The 26,358-nt window shown below is 41.1% G+C and overlaps 1 protein-coding gene across 2 annotated transcripts in view; it reads right to left on the reverse strand.

Annotated features, from left to right (window-relative positions):
- Positions 1–26,358, reverse strand: part of LOC137331478 (ephrin type-B receptor 3-like) — an 89,952-nt gene that overhangs the window by 19,500 nt on the left and 44,094 nt on the right. For both annotated transcript variants that reach the window (XM_067995301.1, XM_067995300.1), the window contains exons 4-5: positions 6,778–6,933; positions 1,077–1,412 (exon numbers count right to left, since the gene is read on the reverse strand). In XM_067995301.1, the coding sequence (XP_067851402.1) occupies positions 1,077–1,412; positions 6,778–6,933 (492 nt within the window). The remainder of the gene's footprint in view (positions 1–1,076; positions 1,413–6,777; positions 6,934–26,358) is intronic.

A 26,358-nucleotide genomic window follows, 5' to 3' on the forward strand; every position in this document is an offset into this window, starting at 1 on the left:
TTTAGATAGTTTAAGTATTTGAAGTAGTTAATTTCATGGTGATTGAGGCAGGGGACTGATTTGCATTCAGTTTCAGCATGATTCCTGCGCTGTGGGAAACACTCCATGTTTTAGGAGATGTGTTTCAACCAGCAGCCAGTTGGACATTGAAATGCTTGTCCTCGGATGTAGTGGTGAATGCAGCCGTGGCACCCCCCCCCATCGTGATGGTGTCAGTTTGAGGGGGTCCGAAAAGTTGGTAAATAATTCTGAGTGGAAACTAAGAATTTTCAGTGTAAACACAAAGATCTCCCAACCAAAAGTTTGTCTGAAAGAAGAGCACCCTGCTCCAGTAACTCACCTTTTATCCCCATCTGGCAAACAAGCATTTCAATGTCCAACTGGCTGCTGGTTGAAACACATCTCCTAAAACATGGAGTGTTTCCCACAGCACAGGAAACATGCTGAAACTGAATGAAAATCAGTCCCCTGCCTCAATCACCATGAAATTAACTACTTCAAATACTTAAACTATCTAAATAACTGTGTTAACTATCATCCCTCTTGCTTTAATTGCCGGTGGGACTTCCGCATTCGTGAGGCGTGCATGCACACAAACGAGTCTGTGGGGAACCCGGAAGTCGGTGGTTTGGAGCCGACTTCCCCACCTGCTCGGGATTTCCCTGATTTTCAGGGGCCCCCCACCTCCAAAGCTTGAAAATTGAGCCCAATCTCTCCCATCCCCATCTCACTCATGCTGGGACACAGTCCAACTCTGTCCTCTCCCTGCCTATCCTCTTTCTACAGCCACACACATGCACTGTCAAACAGCAATCGCTGGATAATGATCAAGAGTAGGAATCCCGGCTGCTTCTCCTCCCAACTGTAGCACACCTACTGCCGCCTGTCTATGAACAGTTAAGTCAGCGCAGACCATGGTTTAAACCTGGGATCTCACTCATTGAGAGTTCTCCAAACCACACTAGAGAGTGTCGAAGTGGACTGATCCACTGAATTATTGGGGAACTGAATTATAGGAATGTTTAGATTTTATATGGATATTACAATTTCAAATGTTAAAACACTGCTCTACTTACCAGCTTGATTTGTAGTAATGTTAACTGCTGAAAACTGGGGAGGGTATGGATTCTTGTTGGAGACGCCATTTACTGCCTGGATTTCGAATGTGTATCGGGTGTGAGCCAAAAGATTGCTGATAAACACCTGCCTTTCCGTCAGGCCCAGCTGCCGTGGGACAAACTCAACATTGTCATCACACCTGGAGCAGATTTTGCCTTCTACGCTGCACTTCTTGCAGATGATATTATACAACAGGTCGTCACGGCCACCTGTATCCCGTGGCTCACTCCATTCCAAGCTCAGGGAGGTTTCATTCACATTTGAAATAACATTACGTGCAGCTGAAGGCACACCTTAGTAAAATTAAAATTGAGAAATGGAAGTTAGACTGTATATTAACAGCCAATAAATATATAATAGGCCTGCAAATACTGAATTAAAATACATAAAAATCTGTTTACATTCTATTGCACGGATATCAATCTTTTCAATGAATTAATCTAAACAAAACTCAAATATGCTAGCATGAAGTAGATTGCAACATTTACTTGCCATCTTTATTATCAAATAAGAGATTTGGAACTACTTTTAAAAAAAAAATTAAAGCTGTCGGCATTATGAGACAACAGGGGTATTATACAAAGCACATCAAAAAGATGTCAAATTTGTCAGGTTTAAAAATAGTCTGCGAAGGTCACTGGAAAGGCAAATTATCCTTTAAAAAGGAAAAGTTATAAAATGCAATTAAAGCCTGTACACAGAGAAGGCATCTGGGGTTGGGTTCTGCTTTTACTGATAAGCCAGCCACAGAAGCATCTTAGACCCTAATTTTATAGAAGGCAGAAAGCAACTTCAGATGTACTTTTAACAGCCAGTCTGTTGCCTGCATTGTGCTGATAAAAGAAATAGTGACAATCCTTTAAATACTAGGTAGATGTTGTAAAGTGCTTTTTTCCACCTCATGTGTTGGGGGAAACTATTTGCAGAAAATCTTTCTAGGAAAGATAACATCTAGTCTGAAACTGAGGACAAATAAAACAAATTGTCTTCAAGTTTATTCAGCCCTAAGGTCACTACCAAGCAAGGTTTCTACACACTCACCCTATAGGAAAGAAACTGAAACTTCAATCCAAACCTATTGATTTCCTGCTTTGTTTTTCTAACATCTTAGTTCATTCCTCACTTATTTGATCTTTGTTCCGAAGCACCTAGGAACAACCAACGCTTAAAGTGCACAATACAGAATAAATATAACAAACCCAGAGAAAGCAAAGTCACTTGCTCTTCTAGCACTAAGATCTTCAGAGACACATTGCAGATTCTATCCAAAGTTACGTTTTTCCTTTTTTTAAAAATCCCTTCCCAAGATCACAAGATAATTAGGGATGAGGAAGGCCATTCGGCCCAAATTAATGCTTCCACCCAGAAAGATCCTAAAGTCTCCTCATTGTAATATGCAATTTGTTTCTTAAATGAATCCAGGGATTCTGCCTCCATTACTCCAGAAATCAATTCCACACATGTTATCACTCTATTTGAAATAGACTTTCCTTATATTGGTGCTAAAATGTATCTTTTTCAAGTTGAACCCATGTCCCATTGATATATTTTCACAATTTAATTCAGATATTCTGGATTTACCCTTTTCATTTCCTTAATTATTTTTTATATAACTATAAGATCACCTCTCCAATGCCTCCTTTCTAGGCTGAAAAGGCCAAGTTTCTCCAGTCTTTCATCGTGACCCCTGGCACAAGGGATCAGCCTAGTGGCTCTTATCTGCACTGCCACACCACCTGAATGTCTCTTTTGTCCCTGGGTGGCCAGAAATAGATGCAGTATTCAAGGTGGGGTGTAGCCAGAGCACTGTACAGTTTGATGATAAGAACATAAGAAATAGGAGCAGGAGTAGGCCAATCGGCCCCTCGAGCCTGCTCCGCCATTCAATAAGATCATGGCTGATCTGATCCTAACCTCAAATCTAAATTCATGATGACTTCCTCTGACTTATATCCTACTGTTTAGGCTATATAGTTCAACATCCTATTGGCTTTGTTGATTGTTGCTCTGCACTGGATAGACATGTTTAGCATCAAAATGACTAAAACTCCTAGCTCTCTCTCAGCTTCATCTTTAGCAATTTCAATACCATTTACGGATTATGTGTGACATCTATTTTTCCTTCCTATGTGCAATACCTTACATTTGTCTGCACTAAACTTTATCTGCCATTGATCTGCCCACATACATATGTTATCCAGCTCCTAGAATTTCTACACTGCCTCTTCTGATTCCTCTGTCCCTCCTAGTTTGATATCATCTTCCAATTTTACCACTTTGTTTTGGATTTCTGAATCTAGGTCATTGATATAAATTAGAACCAGCAGTGGTCCCAACGTTGTGTCCTGAGGCTGCCTCCTCAGTACTACCTCGACTGGAACATAGCTCCTGTAATGAGTACTTGTTATTTCCTACCTTTCAATCAGTTTCTTATTCATTATGAAGGTTTCCCCTGAATCCCCACAGTTCAACTAATAGCCTTTCATGTGGAAGTTTATCTTTTCTTTTATTCATTCATGGGATGTGGGCGTCGCTGGCGAGGCCAGCATTTATTGCCCATCCCTAATTGCACTTGAGAAGGTGGTGGTGAGCCACGTTCTCGAACCGCTGCAGTCCGTGTGGTGAAGGTTCTCCCACAGTGCTGTTAGGTAGGGAATTCCAGGATTTTGACCCAGCGACGATGAAGGAACGGCAATGTATTTCGAAGTCAGGATGGTGTGTGACTTGGAGGGGAACATGCAGGTGGTGGTGTTACCATGTGCCTGCTGCCCTTGTCCTTCTAGGTGGTAGAGGTCGGGGTTTGGGAGGTGCTGCCGAAGAAGCCTTGGCGAGTTGCTGCAATGCATCCTGTGGATGGTACACACTGCAGCCATGTTGCGCCGGTGGTGAAGGGGGTGAATGTTTAGGGTGGTGGATGGGGTGCCAATCAAGCGGGCTGCTTTGTCCTGGATGGTGTCGAGCTTCTTGAGTGTTGTTGGAGCTGCACTCATCCAGGCAAGTGGAGAGTATTCCATCACACTCCTGACTTGTGCCTTGTAGATGGTGGAAAGGCTTTGGGGAGTCAGGAGGTGAGTCACTCGCCACAGAATACCCAGCCTCTGACCTGCTCTTATAGCCACAGTATTATTGTGGCTGGTCCAGTTAAGGTACATATCATAGGGCTTTCAACTTCCCTACCTCTGATTTTCTCCCCTTATCCCTGGGGTGTATGCCTGAATTCCCAATATGCCTTCCCAGTGTGCTAAGCCTTGCACTGGGGCTGGTAAAGATGAAATTTTACCCATTCATCTCCTGAAGGCAGCAGTTTATGACTGGATATGGTTCCATGGGCAACAGCCTTCTGGTACCTTCCCTTCCCTTAGCAGTTATTTTTCATGATTTGATGCTGAACACTGGTGGGGAGGAATTTTAAACCCCAAAAACAGGTGGGTTAGGGGCAGGTGGGAGTTGAAAATAGTTGTTTTTTGGGTCGCGGACGCAACCCGGCTTTATTTCCGGGTTTAACGTCGACGTGTAAAAGTACAGGCTTCCCACCGGGAATGCAAAGTCCGAAAATTTTGCGGTTGCGACCAAAAAAACAACTATTTTCAACTCCCACCCATCCTCAACCCACCCGTTCTTGGGGTTTAATAATTTGACAAATGTGATCCTGTCCTCATCTGAAACCCAAACATACACTTTCAACAGGCATTTCTGAATAACTATCAGGACCAGGATCAGAGTTTGTGCAAGATATGTCCACTCTCCCAGAAATCATTTAACATAATAACTACCATTACCATGTTTTGAAATAAACACAGCATTGAAAATATAACAGAAATTGATTCAATGAGTGACAGCAATTACCTCAGTACGATCTTGACAATCATTGTTATGAAAGATACCAGGTTTTAATTTGATGATTTAACCAATTTTACATACTCATATGAGATTTTTGGGGAAATTTGAGAGTACCGTTTAGTATATATAAGGTTTCCTTTTTTGAAAGAATATTTTCACATGAATATTCAGTCAAGCCAATAAAAGTCTCCTTTCAGTACTTGTACCTCAAAGGTGCCTACAGCACGCTTTACTGGTACTGAGATATTTACTTCAACAAATAGCTTTAAAAAAAAGAAAAGAATACACACTACATGGGAAATTTCCTCGGAGTATATGAACAGGTTTTAACAAAGATCAGGAATTTTTGAAACTAAGCACCCAGCAGCTTGCTTAGATAGCGTAAAAAAACCTCAGTTATCAGCTGAAACATTTTACATCTGCACTAAGGCTACCAAACATGGACAAAATACATATGTACATACTTTGAATAGTGCTCAGGTTTACAATTAATGTGCAGTAACTACACACAGACACGGTTGCTTAAGATTTACAGACTCGCAGCATGGTCATTAATGTGTCAGAGGTACCTTTACTATTCCAGATAATTAAACTGCAAATAACCTAATGGCACTATAAAAATATATCTGTCTCAGACATGTTCCCTCTAGTGCCATAAAAAGTAGAAACTAATGGGTTTGGGATCACAGAGAAAACAGAAAGAAGATTATAAAAGCCTTGGAAGTGGTTTCAAAACTGCTGTCTTTGTTCTTGTAAGTCATTGTCTGCTTTAAAGTCCTTCTCAACACAAACTGTTATTTAGGTCTGTAAAATATTCTATGTGAGTAAGATTATATCCCAGCTTAGGCAGTTTAGATTCTGCAATTACTGTACCAATGCTGAGAAGACTGGACTTGCTTAGTGTTTAAAATATTTGGAACTTGGATGCAATGTCATTTTTTCAGAAGGATCTGAAGTTACCCATTGCTACAATTGGCCTATCCACTTGGCTATATTTCTGTTTACATGCAAAATGTTGAATAGTATGAGAATCTGTTGTTAAAGATTTTTCGATTAATGTGACATAGTGGCAAAGGAAGGCTGCTTTTGATCACCGTGGTCTTGAGTATTTGAACCTTCGACTTTGGGTGGACTGAGCCAAGTTTTTATGGATTTCCAATGGTCTGATTGTGCACTGCTGATCCATGTTTAGGAAGTCAATTTTAATTTGAAAGGAGAAATAAGCACAGAGCTGGTTGCAATGAAGTAAAAAGCAAAATATAATGCATTATAAAGAGGAAACAGAAATGATCAGAATATCAGCTGTGTGTAATTTAGCAATGCAGAGAGTTAGAATTTGTGTGTGGCTTCACCATGGTCTAGCTCTAGTTTGACTTCATTATTATAATAGTATTTAATTTATTATTTTAAAAAATGAAAGAAGAATTCAGACATAACTATTGTACCGAAAAATTAATAAGCTCCACTGAAGTAAAAAGTTAAATTTAAGGACATAGTAGAAAGAAAACTATTTCAGAGGGTCATTAGACTTAGCAAAGATTTTGAAATGGGTAAATTTGCTTTGATGGTGGTGCTAAAGTTTTAAAGACCTTAGTTTGAGTCCTAACAGCAGAAAAATGGAAATATGAGTGCTTTATAACAGCCTGGGATATTAGGACACATATCTGGATATCAGAACAGCGCACTGGAATCATAATTAATTATGGTGAGAACAGATCTTTGCTATGAAATCAACAGAGCTTGATATGAATGGTATGCTGTTCTAAGAAAGTGCTATATTTCTATGATGATATAAACAGATAGGGGCCAATGACTAACTTGTGCATCCCATCTCAGGCTGGTCACTGTCTGCTCGATAGAATCCGTTTCTGCAGGGACAGATGGTGGCAGCTTCAGAGTTGATCCTGCTGTTAGAGGGGCAAAGGGAGCAGTTTTCTTCCCCCTGTTTGGATTTGAATGTTCCTTGGCCACAAGCTGAAATCCAAGAACAAACAGCATTTAGGAAAAAAATGTTTTTATCATTAAATACAATTGGATTTTTAAACATTGAAAGTAAGTCAATTATAACAAAGAATACACTCTTCAGAAAAGAGCTTTTCTTTCAGGGACAAAACCACATTGGAAAGAACATCAGTAAATTTTAATTGGAAAGGAAGTGATCCCACCAGAGATAATCCTAAAAATGTCTGATATTCAAGCTGCAGCAACGGCAGATCTAACCATACATTCCAGTCAAACAACACAAAAAAGACTCAGATTATCCAAAGTGGGCAGTGTATCAACATAATGGAATAATAAATTTGATGCTGTGCATTGATGTTCTGCTGCTAGGTGTCATGAGCACATTTAAAAATTAACCTTATTCTACCATATTTTCAAAGCATGTAGATGGCATCTAAGGGCAGAACACTTTGATTCCTTGAATCCAACACAGAACTCCTTAAAAATGGTCAAAAGAATCTGAAGAGACTTCCCAAATCTGAATCATACACTAACATTTTTCTTTGGTTTTTCACAGGTTTATATTGAAATATACAGCTAGCAATATCAGTTTTTACAGATTTCTAGTATATTTTGATGATGCTCATCTGTTGTAATTTAATGGGACAGATTTTGCTGTAGTGGGGCATCTAATGGCATCTGCCGTTAGTTAGACTTGCCCCTACATCCTTCAGCTCAAAACAATTTATCCGACAAAGTTTCTGAAAGTGTGAGCTGATAACGGCACAGTGAGGGAAACAGGGCATCTGAGACCTGGGCGAACAGGGCAAGCAACTGTGTATCTCCTTAACTAGTGAGATTTAAGGATTGAGAAATAAGCACAATTTAAGGATTGAGAAATACTGAGAAGGAGGGTGAATTAAAGCGGTTGAATTCAACATCAAATCAGGCACAGAAAGAGAAATAAAGAGAGGGAAAGAGATTGAATTAAGAGAGAAAAAAAAGAGACAGAAAGGGAAAGTAAGAAAAAAAAATTAAAAATTTGACGTTCTTAAAATCTTCCCAGAAAATTCAAAACCTGAAGGAATGAGACTTCACACTTGTAATAGTTAATTTTCGATGCCAGAGAGGTTGATTGGCAGTAATTAACACTTACTACATCGCTAAAAGCGTACTTACGTTACTGATTACTAGCTCTAAATCTCTGCGGTGGGTTTAGTTCGTATCTATCACGCAATACAGCAACTTTACAAAATTCAATGCATTTCAATGTTGAGGCAGCAATAAAATGCCATTTTCACAAAGCTAACGGCGAATTGGCTAAATTCAGACAGCAACTTACGAATATTCGCATTTGACCGCGCATCTGCCCCTCGCCTGAAGTTGCTGTTCCATTTACGCATAAATAATGGTGAATGCCATTAGCCTCACCATTATTTTGACAGCATTTTAATTCTCCCTTCACTGAGCTATTGCTTCAGCAGTGAATGCCGACTGTGAATGTGATGGACATGTGCCGACTATGCCTGTTTTTACAATTTTGACACTTTTGCTTTCTCCATGAAATAAGACAAAATTCATCTTGAACCATTGTACCCTTCATGTTGTTAGTGTGATTGTTTAAAGCCACCTAAAATAATGGAGAGAGTACATCTCAGCGCCCCCCCCCCCCCACCCCGCCATGAATAACGGAAACTGGATGTTCCACTGCACAAAATGCAATTGTTGACAATCAGGATGAAGTAAACATTTTCCAAGGATACGCTAGTAGAAAAAGAACCTTATCCCCTGCCGGCACATATTGGAAAATCACTGGAGCGTTGCCACAATTTTCCAATATGATCTAGCAACAGGCAAGGTTCCCTACTGCCAGCATGTCCTGAGAAAATTACCCTTATGTTTTAAATTTCAAAATTTGAAAGGTTAGTCTCAGGGCACAAGTTGAATGAGTGGGCCCAAGAGGTTAAATGACAATTTTGCATAAGTAAAGGTTTATTGAACCTTGCAAAACTGATGTAAGTAAAATTGTTCAGGAAGGCTCTTAAAAGTCCTACTCCCGACCTGACTCCAGCTGGTCCTCCCTTAGCCCTGCCCCAACTGCTGATGTTCTCTCCCCTAGTTCTAAATCCTACTGTGCTCCTCACTTGACTTTGACTCCCATAAATTTCTCACAGGCAAGTGAGGTTAATGTGTAATTTGAAATGACTGAAAGGAAATCCCACCTTAAATCAAAATGTAATTCAAACTCAGAATTATTTTCCACCTAACCTGAATGTTCCTGGATAATAGGGCCAATTTTTCAAGGCCCCACTATCATGACAGAGCCACTTTAGCGGTGAGAGGAAATCGTAAAATTGTGCCCGTGTGCCCAGGGCACAGCGTGCCACATTTGTGGTGAAGTGTGCTACATTTGTGGTGAAGAAATCTGGGAATGTTCCAGAGACTGCACTGCTGCCAAACACATGCTACATTACAGGCCGTGATAATTATTAATTCAGACCACTCGCTACATTTAGTGATTATTTAAAGAAAGTTTCTGGCCTACTAAGCCCCTAGCACCAAGCTCACCTTATAAAATGGGCACGAGTAATCTTCTGCGCTGGCCTACTAAAGTTAGATTACTGCAACAAAACATGAATGGAAACTTTAAAAAAAATAAGCATTGATATTTTCTCCCTGTGTTTAGTTTTTGCTGCTACAGTGTGTCATATTTTGCATATTTTTAACACTTTCCTACAGTATTGTTGCTTGCTGCTGCATTTCATCTAATAGCAAACAAAGTGTTGAGAATAGTAATTTCTTTCTGGTTCTGATAGTACTGCGTGGTCTAAATGAGGAAGACAAGTTCAACAAATGCAACAACTGTGTTTACTGACCATGACAGTCATTTCTGGCCTTGCCAAAGGAGACCTGTCTCACCGCCTCCGCTTCACATGGGGACTACCATATAGTTGTGCCATCTCGTGGAGGCCAACGTGTAGACAACTTTTGCAACAGGGATAACTCTTCTCGTGAGCATGTATTAAATCTTTACGTCACTGGTTCCTTCCAGTAACATATACCGAATCCCTTCACTGTTGACCACTGTTCCACCAGGCAAGTGACAGGGACCTTGCTTTCAAGGGGCAACATCTTCACCACTTTCCATGTGGAAAGGAGGCAGCAGCTGCACCATACAGACTGGACCTTGTCCAACATCTCCTGACAAGTGAGTTGCAGTGCTGTCTTCTGGGAAGGATAGCCTTGAGTGCCCAAACAGAACAACTCCGCTCGCAATCATGCAGCAGCATGTCTATTTTGGGAATCATCAAACAGAGGGTCGGATGCCGTATCACTGTCACTTGCTTAAAGACGCCAGACAAGAAATTGGTCTCGTGCTGAAAACTGCTGCGAAGTGGGCGGCGTATCTGCAACACGTGCCTGAAGATGAAGGCCAGTGGTTTTCTGGAATTTGTGCCTTAGGCCTCATCTACAAAACACTGGCAAGCTGCATAAGCCAACTGGGTGTCCTGATGCAACTTGTCAATCTGGGCGTTTGGATCCGCGTGAAGCTGACCTGCAGGTAAGTCCTAACAAATCCTGCTCCTCCTAGCTCCACATGAAGGTAAGTAACAAAACAAAAAATTACCTGTTCTTCAGCAGTTTGCCGGGGTCCCTTTAAAATTCCATTGATTAGGCCACTAAAGACCCTGAAAAACAGAATACTCTGCCCAGTTTTTGCCGAATGTGGCATTAGGCCCCTGATTAGGATATTAGGCAGGTGCCTTGGGCAGTCAACAGTTGCCAGGTGCCAATTTGGCAGTCAGTGCACTTCCAGGAGGCACTGGGCGCAGGAGATTGCACCCAGAATCTGGTCCCCTCAACTATTTTTCACCCAGAAATCGGGTCCAATTTCTCCACCTCCATTTTGTGCCTCCATGTTAGGTTTTCTTGCTGACCAGTATCTTAAAAATAATTTTGAAACTTTATAAAGGCTGAAACAATATTTGTCCCTATGTTCAGCTATTTACCTTAAAGTGTGCACATCCCTTCAAATCTGAGCTGCTGGCCAGATTTTGTGCATTCCCCCTTAGGCTACCTGCTGGCTCAAGGTCAAAGCTCTGTTGAGAATTGTTCGAATGATCTGACCCTGCAAAATTGAGTGTAGTGACCTCAGTGCATTGTGGGTTAGCCTGAGCCAGCCACCCAGCTCTTGTCGGGTCTCGGAAATTTGGTGATAATATGTGGTGATCCTCCATGTTTTATTTAGATAGTGAAAGCTTAATGAGTGCTTTGCTATGATATGAGACTCGCTCCAACTATTATCACAGCAGTGAAAATAGAGTATATCTACAAAGGGCCTCTTGGCAAGCAGTATCTGACAGGAAACTCATTCCTTTCTAATCTGACCAATGTCAACACCGATCCCTTGCAGCAAACTGCTTCCAGAACACTCTGAGACAGCAAAAGAATTTAGTGTCAAAGTGATTTAACTAACATCTTTAGTGATGTGACTAACAAAAAAGACTTTGCCATTATTGTGCTGCCTGGTGAGATCGCAATAGCTAAGGAAAAAATACAATTTTTTCAGTAAGTATTTCCGTGGCTTTAAAAAAAATCCATGTCAGGAAAAGGGATTGCTAGTAAACCATTTGTTCACTTTCTCCACTGAAACCTGGGTGAAGATCAATTGTAAACACATTCTAAAAATTCTTGAGTTGAATAAAACAGGTTACTGGTAATATGTGCTGAGATCCCGCAGGGAATGTTTTAGAGGAACAGTAATCCCCTATGGCAGAGAATATTAGTTCTACAGGGTGGCTTAAAACAAACCGAGAAGGATAATTTTCAGAGAGAGCACATTCGAGGCACTTACAAGACATTGATTGGATCATGTGAAGTTTTAGGAATTGTATCTTCCATGGGTGGCGGGTATTTATTAATATAAGCTGACATGGGGAAGGATAGAATTACCTCTGTGCACCAAGTGTAACAAAATCGTATATCAATTTATAAAAACTGTATTTATGATTTCATTGCACAAAGCACAGAAGAAATCTCCCCACAGGGATGGGAAACTATAGTTTTGAGGAGACTTGAGATACCAGGGCTACTTTCACTGGAGTAGACAAGACGAAGAGGGATTTGACAGATGTGTTTAAAATCATGAAAGGTTTTGATTGGGTAAATAGGGACAGATTGGGGGTAATTTTAACCCCAAAGAACGGGTGGGTTGGGGCAGGTGGGAGGTAAAAATAGCAGTTCTTTGAAGTGGGACCGCATCCTGGATCCAACTTCTGGGTTTAACCCAGACACGTTTGGATGCATGCATGCATCTGAAACCCAGAAGACCCATCCCCACTTAATGACGGCGGGCAGATTGTTAAAGGGGCAATGTAGCACATTGAAATAGTTGAGGTACTTAATTTTTTGTTGATTCTGAAGCTGAAATGAATTTAAGCTCACCAGCATGGGTTTCCCGTGGATTCTGATTCTCGTCAGTTGAAAGCGGGTGAGAAGGGCTGGATCCATGAGGTGAGTGCCTTTATTGCACTGCTTGTGGGCCAGGAGGAGCAGGAATGCTTCATCCAGGCCCAACAAGCTCAACTGGCACGATCGGACCCCTGCAATCGGCCAATCCCCCCAGTGATGGTAAATTCCCCCCCTCCATGGTAGATAACACCCCCCCCACACCTCCAACTCTTCATCCGATTGTCGATCTGATCACCTCCCTGCCCCTGCTCTTCTCCTGGGCCCCCACCCCAATGTCCTCCACAACCACGGTTCCCCACCCCAATGTCCTCCACGGTTCACGACCTCTCCCTCCCTCCCTCCTCTCCGTTTCGCAACTCCTTTCCTTCCCAACAGGCAGTCAGTCTGCGGGAAACCTGGAAGCAAAAGTGTTGACTTCCAATTGAGTTGCGATTGCAGATTGCGATGCACTCACTTGACTTGCGGGTTCCTCAAGAGAACATCTACCCACCCGCTAGATTCCCGGCTCCGAGTAAAAATCATGCCCATTATTTCCCCCGGTTTTCAGTCAGTGGCGGGGTTATTCATTTAAAGTTGTCACTGAGAGTGAGAAGAGAGAACAGGAAAAATGTATTTACACAGAAAGTTGTGAGAGCATGGAATGCTTTACCATAGGGAGCAATTGAGGTACGATAGGGATGATGTACAAGTATCTGACAAAAGAAGAACATACAGCAGTGGAACACATAAGAAAGCAACACATGCATGGTATGATTTATGTACTTTACCAGTCCTCCCCACTGTCACATTGGGACCAATTATGCGATCCCAGCTATGCAGTGCCTGGAATGCTGTCAGCTGCACCTGCCCTGAGTGAGCTGACTTCACTCCAAAATGCAAGGTCAGCTCAAGAGCATAATCTTATGATGCTCCCAGTATATAGTCCACTACCCAATCGGAGAGACACCAGAATTTTGGACACCATTGGCTAGTCAAAGGCTTTAGACAAGTTGGGTGAGTGGGCAAGAACATGGCAGATGCAGTATAAAGTGGATAAATGTGAGGTTATCCACTTTGGTTGTAAAAACAGAAAGGCAGATTATTATCTGAATGGTGATAGATTGGGAAAAGGGGAGGTGCAACGAGACCTGGGTGTCCTTGCACACCAGTCGCTGAAAGCTAGCATTCAGGTGCAGCAAGCAGTTAGAAAGGCGAATGGTATGTTGGCCTTCATTACAAGAGGATTTGAGTACAGGAGCAGGGATGTCTTGCTGCAGTTATACAGGGCCTTGGTGAGACCACATCTGGAGTATTGTGTGCAGTTTTGGTCTCCTCATCAGAGGAAGGATGTCCTTGCCGTGGAGGAAGTGCAACGAAGGTTTACTAGAATGATTCCTGGGATGGCAGGACTGACATATGAGGAGAGATTGGGTCGACTAGGCCTATATTCACTAGAGTTTAGAAGAATGAGAGGTGATCTCATCGAAACATGTAAAATTCTAACAGGACTGGACAGACTAGATGCAGGGAGGATGTTCCCAATGGCTGGGGAGTCCAGAACCAGGGGTTACAGTCTCAGGATACGGGGAATGCCATTTATAACCAAGATGAGGAGAAATTTCTTCACTCAGAGGGTGGTGAACCTGTGGAATTCTCTACCCAGAAGGCAGTGGAGGCCAAGTCATTAGATGTATTCAAGAAGGAGATAGATATATTTCTTAATGTTAAAGGGATCAAGGGATATGGGGAAAAAGCAGGAACAGGGTACTGAGTTAGACGATCAGCCATGATCATTTTCAATGCCGGAGCAGGCCCGAAGGGACGAATGGCCTACTCTTGCTCCTATTTTCTATGTTTCTATGTTTGTATGCTTGCTGGATGCCCATCGAGTACAAGCAGTATTTTAAGAGGGAATGGGGTGAGGAGGGAGACAGGGCAGAGGATGCCATGGAGGCTTGGTGACAGATTTGTATGCTGCTAGCTGTTCTGTAATTGCTAAATGAATAAGTACAACAGTCCTCTGATCCAAGGCATTCATCCTCCAATGTTTTACGGAATTATAGATCTGATATCCTGACTGTTGAGGGAGAGCTGAAGGCTTCAGTGGCCTTGGCGAACCTAGGAGAACCGTTCATCTGGTAACCTAAGTGAGCAGCTCTGCTCACTCAGGTTACCAGAGTATGAGGAGGGTCAGGGTTAGCTAACCCTTCTCATACTCTCAATTTCCCTTTTTACTCACATTCAGATTTTGAGTACTTTCCAAATGATTTAAACCTGAAGTCTAAAAGAAAAATTCAATTCTTAAAACCCTATTTCCCTATAATATATTCAATTGCTTTTTCTATGGTTTCTTCATATCTACATGGGATGTGGGTTCTGTATCAGTGCCAGAAAAACGGAGATAATATCCATTGCTAAAGAGACAGTAGACATGGATATTAAGCTTAAAATGGATCACCAGCAAAAAAAGTAGATTCATTTGTCTACTTAAGATGGTTAATTACAGAGATTGGATGATACTCAAGAGACATCAAATGAAGAATTTCAACTGTACCCGGACAACCGAAAAATCTGTGCACTACTCAACAGTGGTAACAGTGTAACTGAAATCAAAGCTTTATCATCCCGTTCACCCTTTTCGGGCACTAGTTAAAGGGTACAAATTATGATGCATGAGAGCATTCCCCACCAGTGTATCCAGGGTACAGAATGTACGGAGTCCCGTTATGCATGCATATGACATTTTCTGATTTTCGAACAGATGTACTGGCTTCATTAAATCCATCTATCCAAAGTGGGCATCAGAGGCAGGAAGAAGAAGAAACTCTCTGGGCAAGGGCCAAAAAAGAGTGATTTATTTGTGCTACATGTCCATGATATTACAATTGTTTGACCCATTGATTCCCCTTAGTGAAAGTATATATTTTTACTCCTAAGTGATGACTCCTCAGTGGAAAGTGGCTGGCTGCTGGGTTTCAGTGGGTTCTGCTTGGGATTGAGGTACGTTCCTGTGCTGAGATACTTTAACTGGTGGTGCCTGCTGTAAAATGGGCATGCAAGGTAAGCAACAAAAGAGCTGTAAAGTTGTGTAAAGATGTAACAGATTTGAGGGGTAACACATTGTTACCTGTATACTTAGGCCATCTTTCTTTGCCCCTCTTGTTTCCTTTTTCACTTCCCCTCTGTACTTTCTAATATATGGTATTGTTGGATAGTTTTACCTTAGAAGCCTACTGCCAAGGGCCTGTGGATACTGGAGATAGCACTGACGTTGGTTGTCACCTTTTCCTAGGCATGCCACACTGCTGTCATCTAGGGACAGTGGCCTGGCGTGCTAAAAAGGGCGGCCCACTTTGCACTCATTTCATGTAGCAGCACCTTCACTTCACTATCCGTAAATTTGGAGATTATGTTCCTGCAGCACTTCGTGAATTGCAGAGATTTCCTTTGTGAATGAAAAGTTTTTCATCTCTCAAAGGCCATTTTCTTTAAGTGGCCATCGTGAGACAACCCCCTGTGTGAATGGGAGCTCACGTTGAATAATTAATGAGGAGGGCCCTAACCTGGATATTCAGGCAGGAACAGCCATTCCCAATGTATTGGGTGGATATCTTGCTGCATAGAGTTCTTGCTCTGGGTGCACACAACTCAGAGAATCCACCTTTAAAGGCAGAAGATAAATTGAAGCATCTGAGTTAAATTATTCTGCTTGTGGAGGATATAAGCAGATTGTAACAATGACAAATGAAGGCAAACCAATGTCAAAACAACATTTGTTCAGAGAATTGAGACAATAATAATAAAATACTTCAGGTATGTCCGACGAATAGCCACAGATAAGTTGCCAATGCATGCAATGAACACTCACAAATAGATTGCCAATATGTACATTGTCAATGGCACTAGAAGCCACAGCAGACAGTGCAAGCACTCTATCAGAGCAACAATGGATGAAAGACAGCTGAAACTGCGGACTGTACAATGATGCCAGGTTATTATGTGACCTCCATGAAAGCAGTTTTGGGTCAACGTGGATAAGAAATGAAAACGATTAAAGGGAATTTGCATACTTTATCAGAGGTGGCTCAAATAATGTTTAAACTGCACGAGTAAAGCCTGTAGCTCTTTGTGTTGAGATACTTTGACTAGGTTTGGGACCTGTGCCACTGCAGGCTTTGTTGCAGATGCTCCCCCGGTGGCCTGATGGGTAAAAGTACTGCCTAGTGTAGCATAAAGCCATACGTACCAGAGTGTCCCTGCATATAATTCCAGGTCTGTGCCTTGTTATCTGAACTCAGTGGGGACAGCACATGTGGTGCTAAAATTGACCTTTATTTCCATTGTTTAGCAAGAGTTCCCACTCCTGATTGCTATCCAGTAACTCCTGAGGCAAAGTGCAAGCTTGTGGATGTTGGCTAAGAACCAGATTGAGGTTAGCTCTCATGCCCTCCACGGTTGAATAACTTTCTGATTCTCGTTGTCTGGGCAAGTACATAAAGGATGGCCCATGGAATAACACCCAGCAAGGATTGGCACCTTCAGGGGAGGAGAGGAGAAAATGGTGGAAAAAGGAAAAAAGGGACATTTCAACTCCAGTGCTAGCTTTGTGACTTTAACTTCCCGCAAACAACTTATTGCTTTTGTAGCAAAGGAATACAATTCAATGGTCTTGTGTCTTTGTATTATAGAAGATTTTTTAAGATTGCAGAATAAGTCTATGCTATTACATCATGCACTTCAGTTAGCGTGTTACACTTAATTTTTCTGTGAAGATTTATTCGCATCCTTTTATATGATCACATTCCGGCCTGTCTGAGTGGCATTGTAAAATGTCCTTTACTGAACTGTACACAAAACCCTTTCCTTACATTCTTTCAAAAATGAGCACTTGAAAGACCACAGTAGAAGACTTTTTGTATTTAAAATAATGAACTCAGTATTTTCAAGTCCAAAAATATTTAGATGCTGTTTGTGACTTGCTGCCTGAGTATTTTTTCATTTTTGTCTTTGAAGAAAGGATGCAATGGGACAGTTAATCGCTAGCCAACTTCATTAAAAAAAATAGATGTTCCTGGACCTAACCTGTCCTGCCCTGTAGTTTAATAAGGACATGTAGATGCTTTAATGAATAGCAGATGTCTTTGAAATATGCCCAAAAGCATAACATTAGAATACTGTAGCATAATTAGAATATCTCAACTGTTCCCTTGGTTATTTCCATACAATAAAGGTAATAAAATGGTTTAATGAATATATATATGCCATGTTGAGGAGAAAATGCCTCAGGCTGCGCATCTTGTTACAGTGAATTTGTGGTCTCCTTCTACATGTTGGATTAACAAAAAACAGAGGGCCTGCACACGCTATCAGCTCTTTTGAATCAGCAGGAAATTAATTCATCAACAAACCTTAAATAAAACACTGAAAACAGTAATGTATTGTCAAACCTTTGAATTAAACCACGAGTTTACATGGCTTCATTTTATCAATGCTGTGGAACCAAATACATGGAGCTGGTGTAGTTTCATCATGTATGTGATTTCTCGCTGCCTAGGGGCTCCATTCCCCACTTTATACTCACACTGACCGAGTATGTCCCTTTTGAGTTAATTGCCAAGCTCGCCACAAGAAGTTTAAACTGTTAACTAAAGTAGTAATTCCTTTAATAATTGTACTGAGGTAAAATTAAGACTTAGGATAATTTTAACCTAACATGCCCAGCGGAAAACTGACAGGAGTGGATTGGCCACCAGTTTTACATCCTGCCCGATTTTACTTTCTATTGATTTCAATGGAAGAGAAAATTAGGCGGGATGTTAATGGGTGGCCGATCAGATCCCGTCAGTTTCCCACCGGGCGGGTTAGGTTAAAATTACTCCCGTTGAGTCATAAACTGATTTCTGAGAAGCAGGGGCTCTAAACCTAATAATGGCCAGTTTAATTTAAGGCCTGGCATAAATGGAGTTAAATATAAAAATTCCAAGGCCTCTGGGATTAATAATATGCACTGAGACTAAAGAAAGAAAAATGTAATGGGAAGACACAGAAATGGATCACGGTAACTTTCCATAGAATTTTTTTTACCCCCTGGTCCTTTCTTGGATTGAATCCCAGTTTTAATTAGGCTTTATTTGAAAAGGGGCACAGTGTATTTCTGCTATTTTAAAGCAGTATTTTTTTTGAGTGCAGAATGAAGGAGCACTTTATCCTATTGATTCACCAGTTCTGCCTGCTCTGTTCAGTAAGAACTCTTTGACCAAAACCTTTCGTTTAACTTGTTGTATTATTCAGTAAGTGAGCCCCAGGCTTTGAAGATCTTTAACCTTAGTGACAGACAGATGAGTGGTACTCCTGTAATGCATAAAGTCCAGCCATTACAATGGCTAGCTAATTGCAATGTTTTTCCTCTGTTAAGGAAGTCAGTAAATTGTTAAGTAAAAGTACAGCTACTTAAAGCTAAAGTAAGAATCCATTAGAAAGATGCTCATACATTTAGTATTTAAAATCAATTAGATGGCAAAACAATATTACTAGAATATGTTAATATTAGTAACTGTGCAATGTAGAGCATTTCGCATAATTTATAAGGTCCCGAAATTCCTCCAGGGTTCCACCAGACACCCGCCATAACTCCAGCATGAGACCAGCAGAACTCATCAAAAAATAACAGGGACCGAGTTGTGCCTGGTCTGTTGTTTTCCAGATTTCCAGGCCTGCTTTGTAAGGTGTGTAAAGTCCACCCACCCCTACAAGGCAACCGCTGTTGGCAGGGATTGAGCCTGGGAACAGGAATTCCCTCTGCTGGGAGATTCCATTTTCCAGGTTCATTTGGGATCCTGCATATTAGTGGATCCTGGTATTCCCAGTGAGATGAGACATACCAGCATTCAGATGAGAGTAAGTGGACCCCTGAAAAATGGGCAATTAAAAAAAATGTTGATCAATGACCTTACACAGGGGCCAAAGGGGAGATGGCTTAGCTCTGGGGAGCCATGGGCATCTCCCACCTCCAGCGGCAAGCAGATACCAGATTTTCCAGCTGCATGGAGCAGCCGGGTGCCAGAGATGCCTGCCAACGCAAGGTAGGTGCCTTTCCATTGACCCAGTAACTCTGGTGGGTTCAGCATTGGAGGGCACCGGAGCGGACAATCCCTGCCTAACTGCAGTACAGTGGCATGTAGATTTCCGAGGCCTAAGTATTTAAAGCCTTTAATTAAAACTGTAAATGAATTGGAATGGGGTCACAGGAAGAATCAAAGGAAAATGAGAATAGAGGGTATAAAATTGGGCAGTAGAGTTTATGTAAATAGCAGACTTGAGGTAAGTTTTTGTAATTGCACTTCAGGCATGAGTTTCATGTGTCAAGAGCATATAATGGGAATTCAGGGGGGGTACCCCACACAATTTCCTGACCATTATTGGATGGAAAATTGTGGGAAATATGCAAGGGAACTCCCAATATGTGCTCACAGAGTGTGGAGAACTGTACCAGGAGCTCTGAAGATGAAAATTTATTCCTCAGTTTTTACACCGATAGATGTGTAATTAGTATATGCATGAGATGATCTGCTATTTCCATCAATAATGTCTTGAAAAAGAGGAGAATCCAGATGTAGTAAGCATTTTTAGATCATCAGTTTATGTTGGAGATCCCCTCAATTTTCACAGATTATCTAATCACATTGTTTGATTGCATGAATTCTTAGGATGGGAAAGTTGACTTATGACCTGGAATTGAATCTAAATATGTTTAAGAAGGAGCATATAATTCAGAAGGCAGGATCTTCTATTTTGTGCTCTGAAGTCTAGTCTGTATGACTCCCATTCATTATTATGCTTTGGGGAGAGAGAAAGGATGGTATCCCATTGATTTTTCCATGTTTGTAAACCAATTGTTCCAGTGACTCCACTTCAAAAGAAATTAATTGGCTATGAAATGCTTTCAGATGTACTGAGGATGTGAAAGATGCTATATAAATGTAAGTTCTTTCTTTTCTTTTTTGGAAATTTCAGTTCTGTTGGGCAAGTGACACCTTCCAGCTCAGCTTTAAATTATTGAGCAATCATGATGGCTTTTTTGACTGAAGATGTTGGGGAATTAATAGTGTTCTAAGCAATAGGCAGAGAAATGGCCTAATTTTCAGAAGTCTCAAGCATTGAGAAGATTAATGACAAAGGGGTAATAATTGGTTATAACCTGTTTTTGGACACATAACCAGTGGCGCGCCCAAACCGGGAAGCCCAAGTCTGGCCTGAAATTGGGCTTCGGGCCTTATTAACATGATTTGGGCTAGCTGTCATGCCTCCACAGGCAGCTCATTCAATCTAAAATGATGAATTTTGGGTGACTTGCCTCGCTGGCAGCGAGCCCAAGGTAAGTCCCAGAGAGGAGGATCAACAATGTGGGGGTGGGGGGGGGGAGTGGACGAGGGGTTGGGATACTGTGGAGTCAGAGGAGCACTCTTGCTCCTCTTGGCTGCACAGCAATGTTCTTTACAATTTTTTTTATACTAACCTTTTGGTGAATCATCAGCAGAGCAGGCCTCGCGCCTATTCCACTCCACACTGACCAATTTGGCAAAGTGGTCCTAAAACAGGCATTAAGGCCCTCATTTACATACGTAAGGAGGATAACGGCTGTTTTAGGCAGCCACCAGGGATGCCTGAAAAATGTCCGACCAAAATTTAGGTCGGATATTTTTCAGGTGTCCTTGGTCCCCGAAATTGGCTCTCAATGCGGGTGTAGTGAGGTCCAAATTCTACCCCAAAACTTTCTGAGCCAATGGAAAGATTCATGATTAATCTATTAAATCTCTGATTGTATGAATTCTCTGGGTTTGATATCTTGTTTCCTGCACACTGTAAACTTCTTGGAAGACTTTGCTAGACCATACAAAATTTTGTCTCATGTTTTGAAGGGTAGATAGGGTCAGCAATAACAAATCTTTGCAACGGAGAATAGAGCAAGGAAAAAATTGACAATCTATACTCAGCATATCTTGGAAAACCTTTAGATTCCTAAATGGGCAACAACACTTCATTTACAAAAGTGCCACAATTATTTCTGAAAGGCATTGGACACTTTGAGGTCATCTCTTACAAAGCCATCCAACACATAATTGATAATGGCATCAAATAGGATGGGTGCCAACGACAATCTTAAGTCACTCCCTTTTCAATAGGAATCTTTTCAACCATGATCAACAACAGACACTAATGGAAAAATGATTGCAAACCTTTGTGATGAAGGCAGCCTACTGATCCCACTTCATCTCCCTAACGATGTGCCTAGCCTCAAGATGCACTACATTATTATCCACCTTCGCAACAACTCTTGATTGCCCTCAAGTGTCACCTTAAAGATCCTCTGCTTCAGCCTAAGAGCTTTCCTTCCCTTCACAGTTCCAAGATTCTCTATGACATGTCTATTCATTTATAAATTAATTTAGGCACTTTTAAAGTTTTTATTAAGTCACACACCATCCCGACTTGGAAATATATCGCTGTTCCTTCATTGTCGCTGGGTCAAAATCCTGGAACTCCCTTCCTAACAGCACTGTGGGAGAACCGTCACCACACGGACTGCAGCGGTTCAAGAAGGCGGCTCACCACCACCTTCTCGAGGGCAATTAGGGATGGGCAATAAATGCCGGCCTTGCCAGCGACGCCCACATCCCGTGAACGAATAAAAAAAATAATAAAAATGGATTTATATCGCAAAGATAGGTTTCAGATACAGGAATCATTAATACAATCATTCACAATTAGTGTGGTCAATGAACTTTCTACCCTGAAGAGATTAATCTCTAAAGGCAAAAGCCCAAGTAGATTGAAATGTATATGGTTAGGGGTTGTAGTAAACCAGGACTTTGGAATTAACTTTATTGTTAGTTGACCACAACTTGAATTCAGTTATTCATCATAAAAACAACTGCAGTCTGCTTAATAAAGATAATTATCAAATCGGATTTTTTTTCCTACACTGCAGTTAGAAAAGAATAACTCATTTATGGGGTATGCCATTGAATATACAGCTTTACTGAACTCTTTCTGTCCAGAGGCATATAATTTGCAGATGTTTCATTTTCAGATCCAGTTGTATGTGACATTCGACACCTCCAAAATTCATGTGTAACATAACCTGTCAATTGATGTCACTTCCTTTGACTCAGTGTCACTTCTAGTATGTAGAATAGTGTTTTATCCCTCTCATATTTCATCGCTTTGCATTTTCCTCAATTCTCAGATTTCAATTGTCAAATTGTTACAGTGACTCTGTTGAATGCCCCGTTTTACTGACAAGACTATTCTGTGCAGTCTTCCATCTCCAAGCACTTAAAAGGTTCATGACCAAGAAATTCCACTACAGCCACTTTTAGTCAAAGCTATGAGAAGGCACTGAACATTGGAAGAGCACACCATCAGACAAAACTTTGTTTCCTTTTCTATTGTAGCTCTTAATTTTTTTTCTCTCTGGAAAGAACACAGCCTAAAAGCTAATGTTTAAAACATTTGCTTACATGGAAAATGTTATAAGTAATCACTTCCTGGGCAAGAGAAAGACAATCTGTGATCAATATTGTACCAGTATTTCTGATGAAATAGAGATTTATGTCACCCACTTCTTTAGCAGGATTAAAAACCTCTCATCTTATGATGAACCTGCAAGAATTTAATTTTGATCAAACAGAATCACTGGGGGTGATTTTAAAACCCAAGAACGGGTGGGTTGGGGGCAGGTGGGAGTTGAAAATGGTTGTTTTTTGGTCGCAACCGCAACCCAGCTTTATTTCCAGGTTTAATGTCGGCGCGGAAAAAACAACCATTTTCAACTCCCAACCCACCTGTTATTGGGGTTTAAAAACATCCCCGTTGTATTTCTTTGTTAAAAAAGGTAAATTAATGTATTAATTTGGCCAGATGAAGCATCGAAGCACCTCAACAACACAAGATTTTGAATATCGTTGGTAGCAGCACAAACCACAAACCTAAATGCTAGGACATCTCATGTATTTGGATGCTAATCTGACTGTTAGCCCCTGAGCAGCTCTAAATATATATATATGCAGAACAGATTTAAATTCAGCTGGTGCTACTACTGGAGTCACACTAGGCTGACATGTCAGTGCAGTACTGAGGGATTGCTGCACTGTCGGAGGTGCCGTCTTTCAGATGAGACATTAAACCGAGGCCCCATCTGCCACCTCAAGTACATTACAAAATACCCCATGACACTATTTGAATAAAAGAAGGGGAGTTCTCCCAGCGTCCTGGCCAACATTAATTCCTCAACCAACAAAACAAATTATCTGATCATTATTTCATTGCAATTTGTGGGATTGGCTGCCGCTTTTCCTATTTTATAACAGTAACTACATTTGAAAGAGTACTTAATTAGCTGTAAAGCATTTTGGGATGCAGTGAGGCGCTATATAAATAACAAGTCATTCTTTTTGTTCCAGATTTTTACCTTGTGCGTGAATGACCACAGCATAATGTGAAATCAGAATTAATACCATCTTTAGGCAAAATCACTATTTTCCAGTTGAGCACTGTACTCTGTACAATATCTTCCTTTCACTTAAATATAAAAGAGCAACCTCAAAAGCCGATGGCAGTAATTTTGATTAAGATGAAAACAGTCTACTACTACACTAGAGGCAGATGTTCATTCCAATCTAGACTAGTTGACCCCACTCTACAGCTGCTCTTGAGCACTAAGGACCTGTTTGCCCTTGGGAACATGATTACACCCAAGTGGAAATCATGGTTATTGCATGTCTGGTGATACTTTCAGTTGTTCATTATTTTTGCAGCCACTAAAATAAAAAAAATGTGGGGTCATGCAATTTTAAAAGGACACTCACTCAGCCATCAGTAAGTTGAATGGAATGACTACACACTGTGAGGGTATTCCCATAAATTTGCTTTTTCTATAGCAGGCTCACATTAAGGATTTGTTAAACCTGCACCAATTTATTGTAAAAAAATCCAACTTAATTCAAAAGATTTGGATTTAATATCACTGATTCTTTATGAAAATGGCTATCCTGTGACAGTGCTGACACCACTTTGTTATTAGAATAGCAAAAAAAGCTAGTTAACTACCATCTTTGTCTCCAGGCATCTGGAAGAGACAGATTTTATGTATGTATTTTTAATCAATTTTAATTTTACAGTGTCCATCTGTTACATTTGATTTCTGTGATAGTTTAGTGGCTGACTATGTGTCTAATGAATCCACTCCTATGGTGGTCTAGGGAACTATTTGTCCGAAGTATGCAAATATAGCTACTGCCTAAACTATAGTCATCACTACCGAGCTCAATGTTAGATAAGTGACCTTCCAAGAGCTGATCTTCTCCTTGGCAGTTACTGATGAATAAATAAACACAAAAGTCAGCTATAATCAACAATGAAAACTGCCAACATTGCATAACCATAGACATGGAGATGGAAGCATGCTTGATGTGGATACTGTGCACAAATGGGCAAAAGGCAACATTTCACATCGTGATCATCCCTCACCTTAAGAACAAAATTCCCCTCCCCTCAAGCAATAACAGGTAGCAGAGAGAATAAGTGTTAGCAGTTAGTGGTCAATGTGTTTTCATTTTGCAAAGATTTTGTTTCAATCTGAATCAAAGGGTAGATATTAAATGCCTGCTGTTGGCACAGAGATTCATCTGCCGGAATGGACAGGAAATCTTGCAAGCCTGCTGACCTTTACACCCAACTTTCTGACACATGCTCCCAACAGGTGAAGTTCTGGGTCAGGAGCATGTATGGGTAAAATCCACCATAAAATCTGCTGTATTTGATCAAACCATTTTACTGAGACAACTCTTTGAAGGTTTGGATGTAAAGCCTAAGGTCCACTTACTGTCAGTGCACCACCAAGTTACCTCACTGTCACCACCATCGACTCCAGGGCTGCTGCTGTATTATCTGATGAGTTGAAATTTCCTGTTAATCAACATCAATAAAACTGAAGCCACCCTGCACCGCCAATGCCTATAAGTCTCTTGTTTAAAACCCAGTACCTCCTTTGGCTTCAGGCTCAGGTTTAGCCCAGTAATGTGTAGCCTCAGCATTCTCTTCAAACATAAACTGAGCTTTTAGCACCATTGCTGAGACCCACTTCTTCCATCTCCAGAACTTTCTCTGCTGATGCATGCTTGTCACCCATACCCTTCGCCTTCATGATTCACTGGTTCCCTGAACCCCAGCAAATTGATTCCAAGATCTTTGTCCTAGGTTTTAATTCTCTTCATGACCTCCCCCCACCCTACTTAGGAAATCTTCTTCAGCCATACGTTTGAGCCTGCACCCTCAATTCCCTGCTCTCTCTGCTCCATCATTGAAGGCTAATCTTTTAGTCACTACACTGTCCTCTAGACATCTCTTTCAAAACCATTTCTCCTTGCTACCTCCCTCTCTGCTTTTCAAAGGCTCCAAAAAACCTACCCTTCAACTGTGCCTTTGGTCTCGCTCCTTCATTTCCAGCTCCGTCTCTCTTATTTATTGTATTCTGAGGTGCTCTGTTACATGAGGAGTGCTATATAAATGTAAGTTCTTGTAGTAATAATGCTCATAGTACATTGAGTCTGATTTCAAATATTAAAGTACTACACATCCATTAGCCTGAACCTGCATAAAATCGTTTCCTATTTTTTTCCAATTAAAATTGAATGAAAGAGGTACTATTCAGTGTTCCTGCCAAAACTTCCTGCAATTAATAGACCAGAATTTCTTTATTTCTTTCATTCCTCACACTTTCCTATTCATGTCCCTAGCTGGAGTTACTGTTGTATCATTTGTTAGCTTTAGCTTGCCTTCTAATTTGTCAGGAACAAATTATTCTGTTATCCCTTACAACGCTGACACCTGCGAGAATTCTCTGGTAACAGATGACTGCAATTAGTCACAAGTTACTGTTGATGTGGAAAGGATTCTTCTGCCTGAAGTAGTTTGTGTGAGAAATAGCCATCTGCGCCATGTCCTCAC

The sequence above is a fragment of the Heptranchias perlo genome, chromosome 13 (genome assembly GCF_035084215.1).
Source record: "Heptranchias perlo isolate sHepPer1 chromosome 13, sHepPer1.hap1, whole genome shotgun sequence".
Taxonomy (NCBI): Eukaryota; Metazoa; Chordata; class Chondrichthyes; order Hexanchiformes; family Hexanchidae; genus Heptranchias; species Heptranchias perlo.